Source organism: Trifolium pratense, linkage group LG1 (genome assembly GCF_020283565.1).
Source record: "Trifolium pratense cultivar HEN17-A07 linkage group LG1, ARS_RC_1.1, whole genome shotgun sequence".
NCBI lineage: Eukaryota > Viridiplantae > Streptophyta > Magnoliopsida > Fabales > Fabaceae > Trifolium > Trifolium pratense.
Genome location: NC_060059.1, coordinates 43,270,358 through 43,286,946, shown reverse-complemented (window position 1 = coordinate 43,286,946; position 16,589 = coordinate 43,270,358). Strand labels below are relative to the sequence as shown.

The 16,589-nt window shown below is 35.9% G+C and overlaps 3 protein-coding genes across 6 annotated transcripts; 2 read left to right on the top strand and 1 right to left on the bottom strand.

Moving 5' to 3' along the window:
* Positions 1-828: 828 nt before the first annotated feature.
* On the top strand, positions 829-4,693 carry LOC123923474 (L-ascorbate oxidase homolog). Its single transcript, XM_045976165.1, has 6 exons — positions 829-1,243; positions 1,348-1,457; positions 2,496-2,766; positions 3,002-3,104; positions 3,368-4,079; positions 4,179-4,693. Exons 1-6 carry the CDS (start codon positions 1,091-1,093, stop codon positions 4,468-4,470), a joined length of 1,641 nt encoding a protein of 546 aa, XP_045832121.1. The 5' UTR covers positions 829-1,090; the 3' UTR covers positions 4,471-4,693.
* A 402-nt stretch (positions 4,694-5,095) lies between these two features.
* Positions 5,096-11,062, top strand: LOC123907544 (tRNA pseudouridine synthase Pus10). 4 transcript variants are annotated; one of them, XM_045957870.1, is made up of 17 exons: positions 5,096-5,323; positions 5,489-5,554; positions 5,643-5,769; positions 5,879-6,192; positions 6,272-6,380; positions 6,469-6,577; positions 7,121-7,206; positions 7,500-7,571; positions 8,343-8,411; positions 8,505-8,585; positions 8,665-8,784; positions 8,872-8,946; positions 9,069-9,149; positions 9,488-9,561; positions 9,674-9,734; positions 10,428-10,483; positions 10,571-11,062. In XM_045957870.1, the coding sequence occupies exons 3-17, from the start codon at positions 5,674-5,676 to the stop codon at positions 10,650-10,652; spliced, it is 1,485 nt and encodes a 494-aa protein (XP_045813826.1). In that variant the 5' UTR covers positions 5,096-5,323; positions 5,489-5,554; positions 5,643-5,673; the 3' UTR covers positions 10,653-11,062. The 4 variants fall into 4 exon arrangements, with proteins under 4 accessions (XP_045813826.1, XP_045813834.1, XP_045813808.1 ...); XM_045957878.1 differs by having other exon boundaries at positions 5,306-5,323; positions 5,489-5,549; XM_045957852.1 differs by lacking the exon at positions 5,096-5,323 and having other exon boundaries at positions 5,408-5,549.
* A 796-nt stretch (positions 11,063-11,858) lies between these two features.
* On the bottom strand, positions 11,859-15,912 carry LOC123907538 (prolyl endopeptidase-like). Its single transcript, XM_045957841.1, has 12 exons — positions 15,732-15,912; positions 15,534-15,677; positions 14,980-15,406; positions 14,799-14,875; positions 14,484-14,646; positions 13,647-14,240; positions 13,099-13,479; positions 12,902-12,977; positions 12,749-12,812; positions 12,504-12,639; positions 12,309-12,422; positions 11,859-12,221 (listed from the first exon to the last, which is right to left on the bottom strand). The coding sequence occupies exons 1-12, from the start codon at positions 15,812-15,814 to the stop codon at positions 12,156-12,158; spliced, it is 2,325 nt and encodes a 774-aa protein (XP_045813797.1). The 5' UTR covers positions 15,815-15,912; the 3' UTR covers positions 11,859-12,155.
* Between the last annotated feature and the right edge of the window lie 677 nt (positions 15,913-16,589).

The window sequence follows — 16,589 nt, the reverse complement described above, 5'->3', positions numbered from 1 at the left end:
AAAGAATTGCCGATTATTCCTACAATCCAACACAAATTTTTTCAGTGTACTTTGTCCTCGCTCGCACAATTTATGAAAACTTTCAAGAAGATCATTAATCCAAAGAGTGCTCTAAATGAAGCATGTTTAACAATGAATGTGCTACCAAAAAGAAGATGCATCTTGTTTATATAGGTAATCCAAATTACTGTAATTCTTATAAGCCTTCTTTTAACCATGCAGTCTCATGCCTGCACAGTTCTAGGATCCATATCAATCTGATGTGAATCTGCTTCATTCATGTGTCCTCTTTGAAAACTGTCAGGAGCCGTTTATGATCTATACATACTTTATATTCTGATGACCTCTCCTTGCCCTCGCCAATCGTAGCCAACATAATTACTTAATGATAACGTTTTTTAAGATTACTTTCTAAAATATCTCTATAAATATTTACTTTATATGTTTTATTTGAAAAACTTATAAATTCTATGTCATCAAATGTAAGATTTTTTATATTTACTTTTTTATGAATAATTGATATTAAATAACTTTCAATTTGTTATACTATTTAAGTTGTGCTCTTGACCATCCTAATACATTTTTTTAAACATAAATTTAATTAAGTTAACCATTCATGTTGGTCAAATTGACTTTTGTAAAAAAAATGTTGGTCAAGTTGACAAGGATAAATTAACTTTGGTGTTAGAATTTTATGAATGAAAAAAATAGTTCTCTTCTTTAATATATACTATATATAGTGTGAAAAAGCAAAAAAAAAAAAAAAAAGAAATGGATTAGTTAGAATGGAAAGTGATATGAAGTTTCCCTGTAGTCTATTTTAATACTATAGTAGCATTTTATTTACGGCTATATATTGATACTCTCTCATTTCATACTCTATCCCGCACTCTTGTTGTCCATTTCTTCTTTCTGGCCATGTGCTTTGCGGTGCCCATTTGATTTATACATTATTATTATACATTTCCCTCTTCCCTTTTATTTATTATTAAAAAAGTCTCTTTAAGTCACCTAGGTAGCTCGTTCAGCTCAAGTTCATTCATTCTCTAGCTAGCTAGGCACTCTGCCTTTGATAAATCAAAGCTGAGAGATGGCTGCATTGAATATTAGTTACTTGGTGGTGGTGGAGTTATTGTGTGTGTTGGCCATCATCACTACTACTACTGTTGCTGAAGATCCATACAGGTTCTTCAACTGGAATGTTACATACGGCGACATTTATCCACTTGGTGCTCGCCAACAGGTCTGTTTTTTCACTTTCATCTTCGATACTAATTAACTTACTATTACGTACTACCTACCGGATCTGAATCAAATCAATGTTTTCTGTTTAATTTGTTTTTTCAGGGAATACTTATCAATGGCCAATTCCCAGGTCCTGACATTCATTCTGTTACAAATGACAATCTCATTATCAATGTCTTCAACAGCTTGGACGAGCCTTTTCTCATCTCCTGGTTCGCATTTCCTTTTTCTCCAAGCAATCATGTTATTACAAAATTTGTTTCTTTTTTATTTTTATTTTAATTAATGATGTTTCATATTCATCATATATTACATTTTGGAATGTTTGTTGAGTCACACACACCTCATGTGTTGTGTGATTGGACTTGAAACCTAACACATACAGTATGATCTTATCTCTGTTCCTTTATGCGGGCGGGGGTCATGGACGCCAGTTTCACTAACATCAATCCAGATCTGCCTGCCTTCCTCACTTGCCTTAGTCTTAAATATCATTCATACATTTTATTTTTGACATCAATAACACCCTAAGAGCAAGGCAATAATCTAGTATTTATGTTATACTGCTTCCCGTCTAAAATTTATATCAAATACGCCAACTTTTGTGACTCAATTTTCATTTATTGTATATTTGATATCACCGGAATATGACAAGATCACAATTTGATTTGGCAAAATCACAGTGGTATTATGCTATATCATCGTAATTCTGACATATTCATCGGCTTATATAAATTAAATTAACAATGTCACGGATGGAAAACCTTTTCACAAGTCATTGATATTCAATTATTAAAGTAGTAATTGGCCAGAGCTGCAAAAATCTTCTAATTGGGCCCCATTTACTTTATTAATGTTTTGCTGTTATCTGCTAGGCGCTAGCCATCAAAATGAGTTAACAGAAATTAATGATTACTGTACCTTAAGTTGTTAGTACAGTAGTAAAAAGGACCTTTACTTTTAAATTATTCCAAGTGTGATAATATACAACTGATAAGACATATAACCTTCCACTCTTCAAAGAAAAGAAGAGAAACATATAATATAACCTTCCAATTGATTCAGAAGCATCAGTTGCAAAGTTATATATTTGCTGGGGTGCAGATTAAAAATAATTTCGTGAACATTTCCACTAGCTAGGAAAAATGTGGTTATAATTGCAATAACAGTTGAAGTAATAATTAATTAATGTTTTAACAAGGACAAAAAGAATATATAATGACATATATGAAACTGGAAAACAAACACAGGAACGGAGTCCAGCAGAGAAGGAACTCATACGAAGATGGAGTGTTTGGAACAACATGTCCCATTCCCCCTGGAAAGAACTTCACATACATACTTCAAGTGAAGGATCAAATTGGTAGCTTCTACTATTTCCCATCCCTTGCATTCCACAAAGCTGCTGGTGGTTTTGGAGGCATTAGGATTCTAAGTAGGCCAAGAATTCCAGTTCCCTTTGATGATCCCGCCGGTGATTATACCGTCCTTATCGGAGATTGGTACCAGTCCAACCACACAGTAAGTAGTAGTAGTTGCTACTTTCCACACTATTTATTTTACAGAATGTGCTACTAATGGGATCTATCTATGGACCACTAACATTCATTGACTTCAACAACATGCGCCGGCATTGGGACAGCTAGGTCTGCACGTGTGTTACGTGTCGGCCAAGTGGCTCAAATATAATTCCAAATAACATTCATTCACATTCATATTGCACACCTTTTAATTTGTTTGCATTATTATGTTACAGGATTTGAAGGCCCAACTTGATAATGGTAAGAAGTTGCCTTTCCCTGATGGAATCCTTATCAATGGTCGTGGTTCTGGAGGAGCATCTTTCAATGTGGAGCAAGGTACTGCATCATTCTGTCCATTAATAATAATATCAATAATGGAAAGGCTAGAAGCTCAATACTACTTAATACTTGCTTCAATTGAATCCCATCTTACTCATATAAATAATTGTGTTTAATTTAGCTTATTCTTTACTACTAATTAAGACTAGTTTCAACATTTGTACCAAAAAAAAAAAAGAGACTAGTTTCAACATTATTATTTTTGTCATAACTAAATCAGACTCTAATATTTTTTTGCACTTGTCATTGACGTTATGCAGGAAAGACTTACAGGCTTAGAATATCAAATGTGGGGTTACAAAATTCACTCAACTTTCGCATACAAAACCACAAGTTAAAGTTGGTAGAAGTGGAAGGAACACACACCCTCCAAACCACTTACTCATCCCTTGATGTTCACGTGGGTCAATCATACTCAGTTCTAGTAACAGCAGATCAACCTGGTCAAGACTATTACATTGTTGTTTCCTCTCGATTTACCACTCCAGTACTCACCACCACCGGAGTTCTTCGCTACAGCAACTCTGCCGGCCCAGTATCAGGCCCACCCCCTGGTGGACCCACAATCCAAATTGACTGGTCTTTGAACCAGGCCCGTTCCATCAGGACAAACCTTACAGCAAGTGGACCAAGGCCAAACCCGCAAGGATCATACCATTATGGCATGATAAACACAACGAGGACAATTGTACTTTCAAGTTCAGCTGGTCAAGTCAGTGGGAAGCAAAGATATGCAATTAACAGCGTGTCTTATGTTTCCCCCGACACTCCTCTTAAGCTGGCTGACTTCTTCCAGATATCAGGTGTTTACCGTCCTGGAAGCATCTCTGATAGACCCACTGGTGGTGGTATATACACTGACACTTCTGTTCTTCAAACTGACTACAGAACATTTGTAGAGATTGTTTTCCAAAATGATGAAGACATCCTTCAGAGCTATCATCTTGATGGCTACTCTTTCTTTGTTGTTGGGTGAGTGTATATATGCTCTTCTTCCACTTGCACACATAGGTAACTTACATAATTTCATTTCAATGCTTAATAATAAAACACTTGTGTGTATTTGTGTAGTATGGATGGAGGACAATGGACAAGTGATAGCAGGAACCAGTACAATCTTAGAGATGCAGTTTCCCGTAGCACCACTCAGGTATATCCCAAGTCATGGACTGCTATATATGTTGCGCTCGACAATGTGGGAATATGGAACTTGAGGTCTGAATTTTGGGCACGACAGTACCTTGGACAACAGTTTTATATGCGTGTATATACAACATCAACCTCACTCAGAGATGAATACCCTGTTCCTAAGAATGCACTACTTTGTGGTAGAGCAGCTGGAAGACATACTCGACCCCTTTAAGTTACCAAGAAGAACTTGGAGAACAATCCCACTTAGCCTTTAGAATATGATGAAAAGCAGCTACCTTATCTGCTTCTTTTTTTGATTTTATTGTTTGGTATTTTGATTAATTTGTATTGTCCTGGTATCATGGAAATGTATGATTTGAACTATAAATGACCACAGAGGTCACATTCTTTCTTAAGCAAACACAAACAATATAATTATATTATTTCATTTGTAATTTCCTGATTTTTACTGTTATTATTACAGTTACAGAATAAAGGTAATCAGAAGTTTAGCCTTGGCAGAGCACTTTGCTGTATCATTCAATTCCATTTAGCATTTGATTGTCTCTTAACTAATTAACTGCTCTCATACTACTAGAATACAATACAATGCTCTATACATATTTTGATACATTTTAGTTTACCTATGGAGATGCAATGCAGAACTTTTTTGATACATTTTTTGTAAAGCTAACCTATCAGAAGTAACCACTCTTAAAAACATTCTTGATACTTAGGAGGCTGCCAGTGGTCAAGCAATAAAGTACCAAAAATCGGCTATTGCTTACAGTCATAACACTGATGCTAATTGCCAAGCTGCTATTACTAATCTCTTGGGATTTGTAGAATTCATGGGTAATGGGAAACATCTCGGTCTCCCCTCTATGCCGGGACAAGAAATCTATAACTCATTTTACTGGGGTACGAAGAAAAACGTTGGACGTGGAATAAACTGGTTAAGATGGACGACAGTTGGTAAAGATAATGGACGACTTAACTTCCGAGACCCAAAGGGGAACTGCTTATTAGTAATATATGAAAGTCGAACTATATATATTCCTTAAAAAAGACTATTGGAATTAAAGGTAAATTTTCTTTACGGCAACTTAAAATTTAGCCCCCCAAAGACCTTATTTGAAAGATTTTTGTAGAAGGAACAATTTTACTGGATTATATTTAATTTTGGATTAAGAGTCCCGGAAATAGAGGGGTTGTAAATACTAAATTTGTACTGATAAATTTTATTTTAGATTAATTGGAGAGTTTGGGGGGCGAAAGGGATGGTTTTCATCATCATCACATTATAGCTAGGTAAGGTAAGCTAGGTATATAGTCTAATTTTGAACTGTAATCTTGGTTTATTTATTTATTTAATTTGATTTATTTTTGTTGTTGGGGGAAAAGAAACGTAAGTTTTGCGTTTGAGTTAAGGAGAATGGAGAAATCAGAGTCGGGGCAAGTCGCAAGCGAGTTAGAAGAAGTGGTTAAGTCTCTTCCTTCCGACGCCGTCAACCACTTGTTCTCCCTCGGGGTTCGTTACTTCCTTTCCTAATTACTACTACTAACTACTTATTTGTAACTTATTATTAGGTATTTCATTTGGATTCATTGATTTGTTGGTTTTTTGAACGAACAAGCAGTTATGTGTGCGGTGCATCTTTCGTGTGTTTGGTGTGGAAGCCACCACCGTCTATGCAGCAGCATCTCCTTCACTATCACACTCCATATTCCCTTCCATTGTTGCTCAGCAACATCAACCAACAGATGATAAACAACTCTGCACCCTCTGCTTAGGGATCCTTCAGTTTAGATTTCATCGCAACGACGACAACAACAACAACGATGTCCCTCTTCTCATTTCTCAAATGGTTAAACGCGAGGGCTATCACTGTGATTCCTTTTCCCTCGAAGTTTCCATTCCTCCTATTATCCTTCACAACGATAACTATCTTCGGTAACCTTTCACTATTTTCATTACTACTCTTTTATTTTTGCTTCTTCACCTTCAACATATTTTACATGCTTGTTTGTAGCTCCTACATGAAAATCAAATATGGATCTCAACCTTGGTTTCAAGACACATGCATCTCTACAAAGGATGCCTTGAAATTTTCTCTACTGGATCCTCTTCAAAATCTCCTGGTCAGTTCATTTCTTTCGTTCAAATTCAAGTTACTACTTGATACTTTTTCAGTCTATTTCTTTTCAAATAACCATAACCCCTTTTCAGGAATGTAAATCAAGTGTGGGTTCTTTACGCATTCGTTTGACATACACTGCATCAAAAGAGGCAGACAAATTCTCTGATAATGCTGACACTTCTAAGAGAAGAAAAACAGGCATGTCTAATTGTTACATTTACTTTTCTGTTTCTTATCAAACAAACTTTGATCATCTCATTAACTTTACATTTTGGCACTTCCATTTGAGCTATTGTTTTTTCTCAGTATTATACTTTGTTTTAGAGCAAACCACAAATTCAGTTTCATGCTGAAAAGACTTCTGCATATTGTCCTGTTTTTCTTACTCAAATTGCATGTTGTGCAATTAACTAATAATTGTATTAAATGACTGTTAAAAAGAGTGTTCATTGTAAAACAAAATCTACCATTGTGCTTCATAATTTCTGTGCCTTTATCTTCTACTTATTATGTAACCATAAAAAAACCTCATCTCATTTCCCCTTATGAGTTATTATAGACCTTTTCGACTGTGCACAATGTTTATGCCACTAGACAATGTCATATGTCCAATTTGCTTTCCTCTTAACTATTACTCTGTTCCATCATACACTAAGATTGCCTTAGGTCTTTACACTGCTGGTGTAGACACTGCCAATGGTTTCGCATTTCCTTGAATTGACTATTTTGACATTTTTATAGATGAATGCAATTTAGTTGGACAAAAGTCTATCAGCAGTTCGCTAGAAAGCGAATCCTCTGATTGCTGTAAATTCTTGCTGGAAATGGTAATTCTTGATTCTCCTCCTTTGTTTCCAAACTCATGTCTTGCAAATTTTAATTACTTGTTTTACACTATGATTTGATTTTTGTCAGTATGTTTTCCGCCTATTCTATCTGTATCATAAGTCCTTTTCAATTTGTATGGGGATTGACAATGGGAATGATGTTTATTTTGATTTCATTGTAAAATCAAAAGTTCTGAGCCAATGACACGGACTCTATTTGTTCATTGTCTATTATTAAGATTATATATATCAATATATGATTCTAATGCTAATTTATTTTTCTTGTATTTTAGGCAAATGAACCTTGCCATTTTACTTACCTTTGCTGCAGAACACCTATATATTTTGGTGGAAGATACCTGAAGGTAATGGATTTGTTATTCCCCTGTTTTCCTTATTGAAGTAACATATTGCAACTCTTAACCATATCAATTTTCTTTGGTGTGGTCATATTTTACATTTTCAAGATAAAGATGGAAAATTTACCGTGGTATCATTGGCTTTATTAAGAAACAACCGCATGAAAGACCAAAATCTGGGATCTGTTATGGCGTATGTGCTCAAATGGCTGTTGTGATCTTCAATTTTCATCTATTTGGTTCTTTTTCTTACCCGGCCACTCAAGTCTGTGACTATGATCTCTCCCCCCCACCCCCCACCACCACCCCCACACACACGCGCGCGCGCGCACGGACACACACTTCTTTTATTACTACCTCTTTTTCTTAACTGGTGCTGATCTATTTGCTACTTCTCTCCTTCCTTTTTTCTCTCTCTCCCTGTTTGTGTTGTACGTTTCTATTTTGATGGAAGGTATCTGAAGGTCTGAAGAATATACTCCAACAATTCTCCTTCCAAAAGTAGCACCAATAAGCCTACATGTCCAAATGTGCTGATATGTATGTTATACATACAAACTATGTGGAGTTGTTTCCGTGTGGTACTTAATGTGACATGCAAGTTTGATTATATTGTAATTGACCAGTTGTCACAGAAAGAGATTCTCATGTATGGAATACAATTTCCATTATTTTTCTTCCAGATATGAGCATATTTCTATGACTTGCAAAGTAATGATTGACTTAGAACTTAGCTTGTGCAAATTAAAATTTATACTGATAAATTCATTCACACAGTATTCACGGAATGTGAGTCAAACACGTTGGATCATTGATGATGAAAGAATGGGGGAAGCATCAGTTGAGGTACTGTCTACTCTTGCAAATTTCTGTTGTTGAAAAATACTTCCTTTTATAGTCGATTGTGGAAGGTGACAATAATGTATGCTTACATTGTAGGAAATAATCGGTGGAAACATCCTCCAAGTATGCCAAGCTGATAGTTTCAAGTTTCATGCTGCCGGAAGAGAAGATATTGATGTACTAATATTCATGGTTTTGAAGTATTTTTTAAGTTCATTGGTAGATAGACTTATCTGATATGTAATTATTCTTCTAGGTCCGAATGCTGGGCCCAGGCAGGCCATTTCTTGTTGAGGTGCAAAATGCACGACAAGTCCCATCTGAATTGTTTGTTAAAAATATAGAGAAAAAGATAAATACCATGGAGAATAAATTGGTAATGTTGTAGTTGATTTGGTAACATTTTTATGTCAGTTAATTATTTTATGGTGAGTAAATACATAAAAACCATATGTTCATGTAGGTTAGAGTGAAAAATCTGAAACTTGTTGGCAGTCATGGCTGGGACCTTATGCGTGAAGGCGAAGCTGAGAAGCAGGTCTTGGATTTTTCTTTGTAATTTTATACTTTTATTTTACAGTCAACTACTCAACTGCAGCTTTGAGTCATTCATTGTTACATCTGAGTCATCCTTACTATTATACTCTTCAAATTGTATAGAAGCAATATGCTGCTTTAGTGTGGATTTCTCGACCTCTGACGGATGAAGATTTTCAACATGTGTCTTCAGTCAAGGATTTGGTGAGTTTTTTTGTTGTTGCATAATACTTGCTAAGTTGTTACCTAACTTGTACTTTGTAAGAAATGTTTTCCATAAACTGGCAGAATGTAGGTTATTTCGGTCCTTGCATGATTAATATAGGCCAAGTAGTGCACAAAGTTGTCAACTTTTATTATATCACATCCTGATTGTATAACTTGTACTCATTTAAGTCTTGCCGTAGCTTGAGTGCTTGACCAACGTTTGTTTTGCCTTGGCTCATGCTAACATTGGAATAATCTCTACTGGAATTTTTGCATATTAGCAGATCTTTTTGTTTTAATCTGTAACTCTGAAAATCGCTTTTTGTTTTGTGCAGAAAGTTTTGCAAAGGACCCCTATCAGGGTGCTACACCGTCGCAGTCCTTTAGAGCGTGAAAAAATCATTCATTGGTATGACTATATGTTGATACTTAATATTTTTATGCCAATCTCACAATCAAGAAGGCCAGATTCAAACCAGTAACTGAAATTTTGCCATCCCTTCTGTTTCTCAAATCATTAGGATGAAAATAGAGACAATTGCTGGAAGTTCCCAATATTTTCTTTTGCATCTATGTACACAGGTATTGTTTTATATTCCCTCGTATGTAAATGAAAATTCTCAATGACTGGGTTAATTTTAAATTAGAGCTAACACAAAGTGATGTAGTCAAATAACCGATTATCCCAAAAGCTTAAGCTATTAGGATAGAGCTACATCAATGGTTTTATATTATTTCTAACACGCCCCCTCGCGCAAGAGCCCACTTGGGCTTGAAGCGTGGATAATGCATAGGCCCGCCTACCATATGCTTAAATTCCACTTTTTAATTAGAAAGTGAGGGGAGCGGGTATCGAACTCTAGACCACTTAGTCATAGAGGCTCTGATACCAAGTCAAATAACCGATTATCCCAAAAGCTTAAGCTGTTAAGATAGAGCTATATCAATGGTTTTATATTATTCTAACAGTTTTTAACACCATTTATGTGGTAGCTGTAGCTCCAATCCAACCATAGGCCTTTACATTTGATTGGCAATGAATGGTGACAAATTTGCAGAAAACATGTAGGCTGGTACATATTTTATTTGGGCAAAAGGAATTATTATCACAATGTAATAACTGACTTCCATTTTGTCTAGACTAGTGTGGTTTGAACTAGAGGACCTAGCATGAGTTCTATTCCCCCATGTTCCAACCCAACAATAATTATTGGTTGTTATGGACAGCAAAATCTGTACTCACTAATTTGTAAAAATTCAAATACGATTGTGCAGGCCGGGACCTACATCAAGGAATTCGTTCATGGGGATCTTGGACGCACGCATCCTAGGTATGCTTTATATACCTATAATGCTACTGCCTCAACTATACATTACCATACTGGCTAATGCACTATTTATTACTTTTGGTTTTGCAGCGTTGGATCTATGTTCGGTTGTAGAGCTGAAATTTTGCAACTTGATGTGACGGACATCAAAATGGAATGTTTCCTGACTTAAAAGTATCTCATTGCCCGTGTTTGGATCCTCTACCGCAACTCCATACTGTAGTTGTAAAGGATCCAAATCCATTTTAAATTTTAGTTCTTAATAAATTATTAGATTTAGAATTGATTTTGACAGAGTTAGTTTTTTTTGTCGAGGCAAACGGTTAATGTTACTTAAAATAGATATTTGAAATGATATTCTAAAAGCGAGTTTAAAAAGTTGAATTTATTTATAATTATTTTTTGTAGTATAGAAATTAGATACACTTTACAAGTAGTACGTTAATATCAATCAATTTTCTTAAATAGGAACTATACTGCACGGTGAACAGGAAATGTGTGTTTAATCACACACACTGTGTTCATTGTAGACTTAATGTATGTTTAGATGGTAGTGAGTTTGGCGAAACAAAGTGAGACTTGTGATTATGTTGAAGCTCTAATATATATATAGCTTTTGTCAAAATCATGGTGATCAACCGTGATTTTCATAAACTCACCAATCTAGACATACACTTCAATTTTCATATTCTTTACATTTAGTCAAATCATAATATCAAATTCACGTTCTTCGTTGTTGAAAAGTGTGTCTTCCAATGAGAAAAATCTAGGCCAATTAAATGTTGAGTTTTGACTAGATGAGTTTAGAGCTAACGTGAGTCATTCTTTGAGGTCAATCCTTCTATTGGACATACAGCGACAAGACCTCATTCATATTATGCATTGGATTTAAAGCATCAAACTCTAATAGAGGTCTTGTCTCTTTAAATCCAATGCAATTCAATAGAAGGATTTTGCGGTGCTTCCCTCCGCACCACTGTTATCCAGTCAGGCGCCGGTGATTTTACGGTGGTTTGTGGGTTAGTACACGGTGGCTGCTTCTCTGTGTCCGCTTGTTCTGCCTCAGTCAGATCTATTTGTTCACTGGTTTGGTTCAACCAGCCCCGCCTCCATCGCAGTGGTGGTTCTGTTCCTTCCTTTCCAGCGGCCGTTTCTACACCTCCCTCCACCGTCGTCTTTTTCGTTGATGTGTTGTGTTGGTTGCGGTTCCTTTTATGGGATGGTGGGTCGTAGATGTGTATCCACCAATTTAGAAGGGTTGGGTTTTTGTTCTCGCCGGAGTTTCTTTGTGTGTTCGTCGTTTGGCAGCCTCATCGCCGACGGTTTTGTTAGCCGGGTGTTTTGTGTCGAGGTTTGTTCGTATGTCTTAAGAACAACATTATTACATTAATTAGCATTCATTCTTGAATATTTCAGGAGGAATCTTGTTCCATTCCAATAATACAAGGGGATATGTACATTTCATATTGCAACCTATGTAGTGTAATAATGTTATTATTGAAGAGTGATAACTTTTCTATTGTGTCGAGAAAGGGAAAACAAAAATGACTGAATATAACAAGCCTTCTTAGGCCACTGCCATGGCTGTATAGTATTCAAGAAACCACCTAATGCTGTTCCGTTATTATCAAATTGTCATGGGTGGAAAAGAAAGAAATGATATCCACCTCCAACTCTACTCAATCCAAAGAGCCTCTAACATCTTTGCCATAAAACCATACCGGTCAGCAGCTTCATCAATCTGCGGTCAATAACTTATTAGTATAACTTGCCAAGATAACAATACAACAATACTATATGGAAGCTAGAACCAAAACAAAATTATTACCGTTTTCTGTGTTGGACGACCAGCTCCATGTCCAGCTTTGCATTCAATTCGAGCAATTATTGGGTTTGTCTGGGGACTTTTATCCAGGCTAGTAACAAGGACATGCTGCATGGTCTGATAAATATTTGGAGTATAAGTTAATATTTTGCAGCTAGCAAAATAAATAAATTCAGAAATTATGGGAAGCCGGCTAACCGCTAAAAGCTTCAATGAATGCAATGGTACAACACGATCATCATGATCAGCTGTCAATAGCATTGTTGATGGGTACTGAATTGACTTGTCTGGATGTTGTTCCCATGGTCTCCGGACATTATGCAATGGTGAGTACCTAAAACAACATAGTATTATCATAAGATATCTCTCACACACACATGTCCCTTCATCACAGCCTGCAACATCACTTGTAAGCTCAATGAAGATCAGGAAACCAAACTCACTTGATTAGCCAATGAAATTCTTCCTCTTTGTCAGAACAACCAAAATCTGAGGTCCAAGCATGACCTGAATAACAAAACACCAAATCAATATACAATATCAGTATAAAAACACAACAAATTAGTACACAATACAAAGAACACATCAGAACAAACCTATAGTGAATTTGTGGAACCGCAACATGTCCATAACCCCAACATGAGCCAGTGCACACCCAAAAAGATCAGGTCTCTGTTCAAAATGGGGAGAAATAGTAAATACAGCCAGCTCAATGCAGGGGGGGCAATAAAAATCAGGAGTTAGGAAGAAAAGAACAAATGCAACTCCCAATTGAATAGAAAATGAATCAGACCTGATTAATGCAAGCGCCAACAAGAAGTCCACCATTGCTTCCACCTTCAATGCATAATTTTTTGGGTTGGGTATAACCAGTAGATACAAGGTATTCAGCTGCAGAAATGAAGTCATCAAAGCAATTTTGCTTTTTTGCAAGGGATCCTGCTTTATGCCATTCCTCTCCATATTCTCCACCACCTCGAATATTTGCTATGCAGAAAACAGAACCTAAATGTTTCGCCAGGACAATACGGCTGGCACTGAAAAATGGTGTAAGACTGATGTTAAACCCACCATATCCATATAACAAACAAGGGTGTGAACCATCTAAAATAATATCCTTTCTGGCAACAATGAACATTGGGATCTTGGTACCATCTTTACTAGGCACAAAAACCTGAAATGTATAATTTTATGTCAAAACCGAACAAAAGCAAATGAAACAACAATAAAACAAACAGATTTCAAGAGACAGCAATGGCCATACTCATACCAAAGTAATGATATTTCAAATTTTGATATACAATGAGCACGAGTGAGTGTTTTTTAGCCTTCATCATTTACCTGATTGACATGAAACTCAGAGCGGTCAAACCCAGGGACAACAATCTCACGAAAGATCTTCATGTCAGGAATCTGTGTTTCCAGGTTGTATTGATATATGATACCGGGAGTTAAAAAGCTTGTAAAGCCAATGAAAACCACACTATCTTCACGCCGTGCAGATATTTCACTAACTGTGCCTATGTCAATTGGTAATTGATGCTGCAGGGAACCTGTTTCTAAGTCTCTTACTTGCAGAACATATTTCACATCACTCAAGTAGCTCACTATCAGTTGGTTACCATTCACAGCATATGCTGACTCCAGTACATCTTTCTCAGATTCTTGGATAACATCAGTCCAAGTATTTGGTTCTTTCAAATCTACTCGGACTAGTTTATATTTTGGAGCATCTTTATTAGTTAAAAATGTAAACACAGTGTCATCATTTGCAATGGGTTGATACTTTGCATCAAAGTTATCAATAAGCTTTACAAAAGGGAGGACGGAATTTTCATTCCGAAAACCTTCCAGACCATTAGGTAGTTTGGTCAAGTCAAAGTAGTATATTTTGTTAACCGGATCACACCCTTCTTCAATAGAGAGAAGAACATACTGCAAAATCAAATAAAACAGTCAGTTTCTTAGGAAATTTGAAGTCATATACATATAAAAAGAATTTCATATTTGGTGACACTAATGCACCAGACCAATGAAAATCAAATTATTCCTGACTTACAATGTTTTGACTTTAATCTTAGGTACTACAAATACGGTGATGATCTGATATTGATATTTTGTGCTTATTCATATTGATAGTTGTAAAAATATGTGACTAAAGCAAGGAGACTATGATACCTTTCCGTCATCAGTGACGCTTGTTCCAAACATATATTTAGGGTTGTGAGGATCTCTCCAGCACAGAATATCCTGCGACTGATCGGTGCCGAGAAAATGATAATAGAGTTCATGATAAAGGTTAGCATCAGTCTCAGTCCCAGCATCAACCAGTTCCCCATCCCTATATTGTAAATAATCAAAGTAATCAATCAAGAAAAGAAAACACAACACAACATTGATATATATGACTGGCTAACTGTTATTGACAAGATCTCCACATAAATAAATTACTATAAGGAATATGAATTGTAAAAGAGAATACAAATGACTTACTTGATTGTTGGAGCGGGATAGCGGCTGTAAAAAAAACCTTTGCTATCATGTGTCCAACTAATAGAGGAAAACTTAACCTGAATGAAATTGAAAATGAAACACACTCAATTATGAATGGTTCAGTTGATTATTAACAAGTTAAAAGAGTATGTATGAGATATTATTACTGACTGAGACTGACCCAGGACAAAGTATCAGGCTGAAGAAGGTTGTGATGAAGACGCATGACCTTTATGGTGACCCAGTCACTACCACTTGAACTGAGTCCATAAGCCAAGAAGTTAGCATCTTTGGTAACAGAGTAAGTGTTGAGTGAAACGGTGCCATCATGACTGAGAAGATTGGGATCAAGCAAAACCTGTGGTTGAGCCTCGAAACCATCCTGGACATAAAGGACGCTCTGAGGTTGAAGACCGGTATTGTGGAAGTAAAAGTATGTGTTAGACCCTCTTTTGAAAGGAGCAGAATAACGAGGATGATCAAACACCTTTTTTATAGTTTCACCAAGTTTGGTTCTAAAATAATCGCATGTTTTGAGCACTGAATCCGTCAACACAACCTGTTTTTGTACAAAGTGCTTGACTTGTTCTGAATCAGGATTTTCAAGCCTAATAAAACAAAAACAAATTAAGCTTGGATGAGTCACTGAGCTGATAAATAAATAAATAAATAAATAAATAAATAAATAAATAAATAAAAGGAAGGGTATATTAATTAATATTAATACATATATACCATCGGTAAGGGTCGGGAATGTTAACACCGTGATAGTTATCAACGATGGAGTGGTCTCTGCGAGCAATGGGATATTGGATGACCTCATCATGTAAGGCAGAGAGCGAACCCATTCTTGTTGTTGTTTTTGTTCTAAGGAGGAATGTAGAAGAAGAAGAAGAAGAAGAAGAAGAAGAAGAAGAAGAAGAAGAAGAAGAAGAAGAAGAAGAGTGGGATTTGAAGAAGAAGAAGAAAGGAAGGAGGAAGCGGCAATGGCAATGGGTATATGATGACAACATCATCGCTGCTATTTATAGGGCGCTACGCTGCTGCTAAGTTTCACTTTCCATTTCAAAATTCTCTCTTTCTCTTTCCCACAAATCTATCTATCTATCCCTTTACAGTGTGAGAGAGAGTCATTATGTCGCCATTTTGTGTCATTCTGTTCTGTTTCTGTCCTCTCTTGCTTACAAACAAACAAACATCACAAGGATTCTCATTCTCATTCTCATTCTCATTTATGGCATCATCCAATTTAATTAATACCTTTAATTAATATTTACTTTTTTTTTCAAGATAATGATGATAAAATAAGAAGAAAAAAAATATACTACCTCCGTCGCAAAATAGAGAAATACTTAATTAGACACAATCATAAATTTGAGGTGTTAGACACACACTCATGGGCAAAAAAAAATTAAAGGAAAAATGCTTATAAATTATCTTACCAAACAAAATTTTACTTCTAAATTACTAGTATGGAAGGAATATTTTTTCTTCAAATTTTTAGAGTAGTAAACCCTTGATTTGGAAAGAGAGAAAAATGAGAAAAGGAAAGAAAAAAAAGGTGAATTCAAGGATGCTGATCGGCAAACTTGAGGAACATGAGGAAAAACAAATTGAGAGAATCCACTCTATTTGGTTGTGTTTCAAATCTTTCTTTGTAATTTATTTTTTTAGACGAAATCATTATTATATTCAGACACACAAAATTAGGGGTGGCAAAACGGGTCGGGTCTGGTGGACCGATCCGTTTGACGTAAAACTGAGATTTTTTGTTTGATATCTTAAGTTGGC

What these genes read in the sequence shown, in the direction of transcription:
- LOC123907544 (XM_045957870.1), top strand. Translation starts at nt 5,674, where the DNA reads ATGGAGAAATCAGAGTCGGGGCAAGTCGCAAGCGAGTTAGAAGAAGTG. An exon ending in TGGGGGAAGCATCAGTTGAG is followed by an intron (nt 8,412 to 8,504) that starts GTACTGTCTACT and finishes CTTACATTGTAG; the next exon opens with GAAATAATCGGTGGAAACAT. An exon ending in TTTTGCATCTATGTACACAG is followed by an intron (nt 9,735 to 10,427) that starts GTATTGTTTTAT and finishes ACGATTGTGCAG; the next exon opens with GCCGGGACCTACATCAAGGA.
- LOC123907538 (XM_045957841.1), bottom strand. Translation starts at nt 15,814, where the DNA reads ATGATGTTGTCATCATATACCCATTGCCATTGCCGCTTCCTCCTTCCT. An exon ending in ATTCCCGACCCTTACCGATG is followed by an intron (nt 15,407 to 15,533) that starts GTATATATGTAT and finishes TTGTTTTATTAG; the next exon opens with GCTTGAAAATCCTGATTCAG. An exon ending in GAATTTCATTGGCTAATCAA is followed by an intron (nt 12,640 to 12,748) that starts GTGAGTTTGGTT and finishes ATGTTGTTTTAG; the next exon opens with GTACTCACCATTGCATAATG.
- LOC123923474 (XM_045976165.1), top strand. Translation starts at nt 1,091, where the DNA reads ATGGCTGCATTGAATATTAGTTACTTGGTGGTGGTGGAGTTATTGTGT. An exon ending in GAGCCTTTTCTCATCTCCTG is followed by an intron (nt 1,458 to 2,495) that starts GTTCGCATTTCC and finishes AAACAAACACAG; the next exon opens with GAACGGAGTCCAGCAGAGAA. An exon ending in ATCTTTCAATGTGGAGCAAG is followed by an intron (nt 3,105 to 3,367) that starts GTACTGCATCAT and finishes GACGTTATGCAG; the next exon opens with GAAAGACTTACAGGCTTAGA.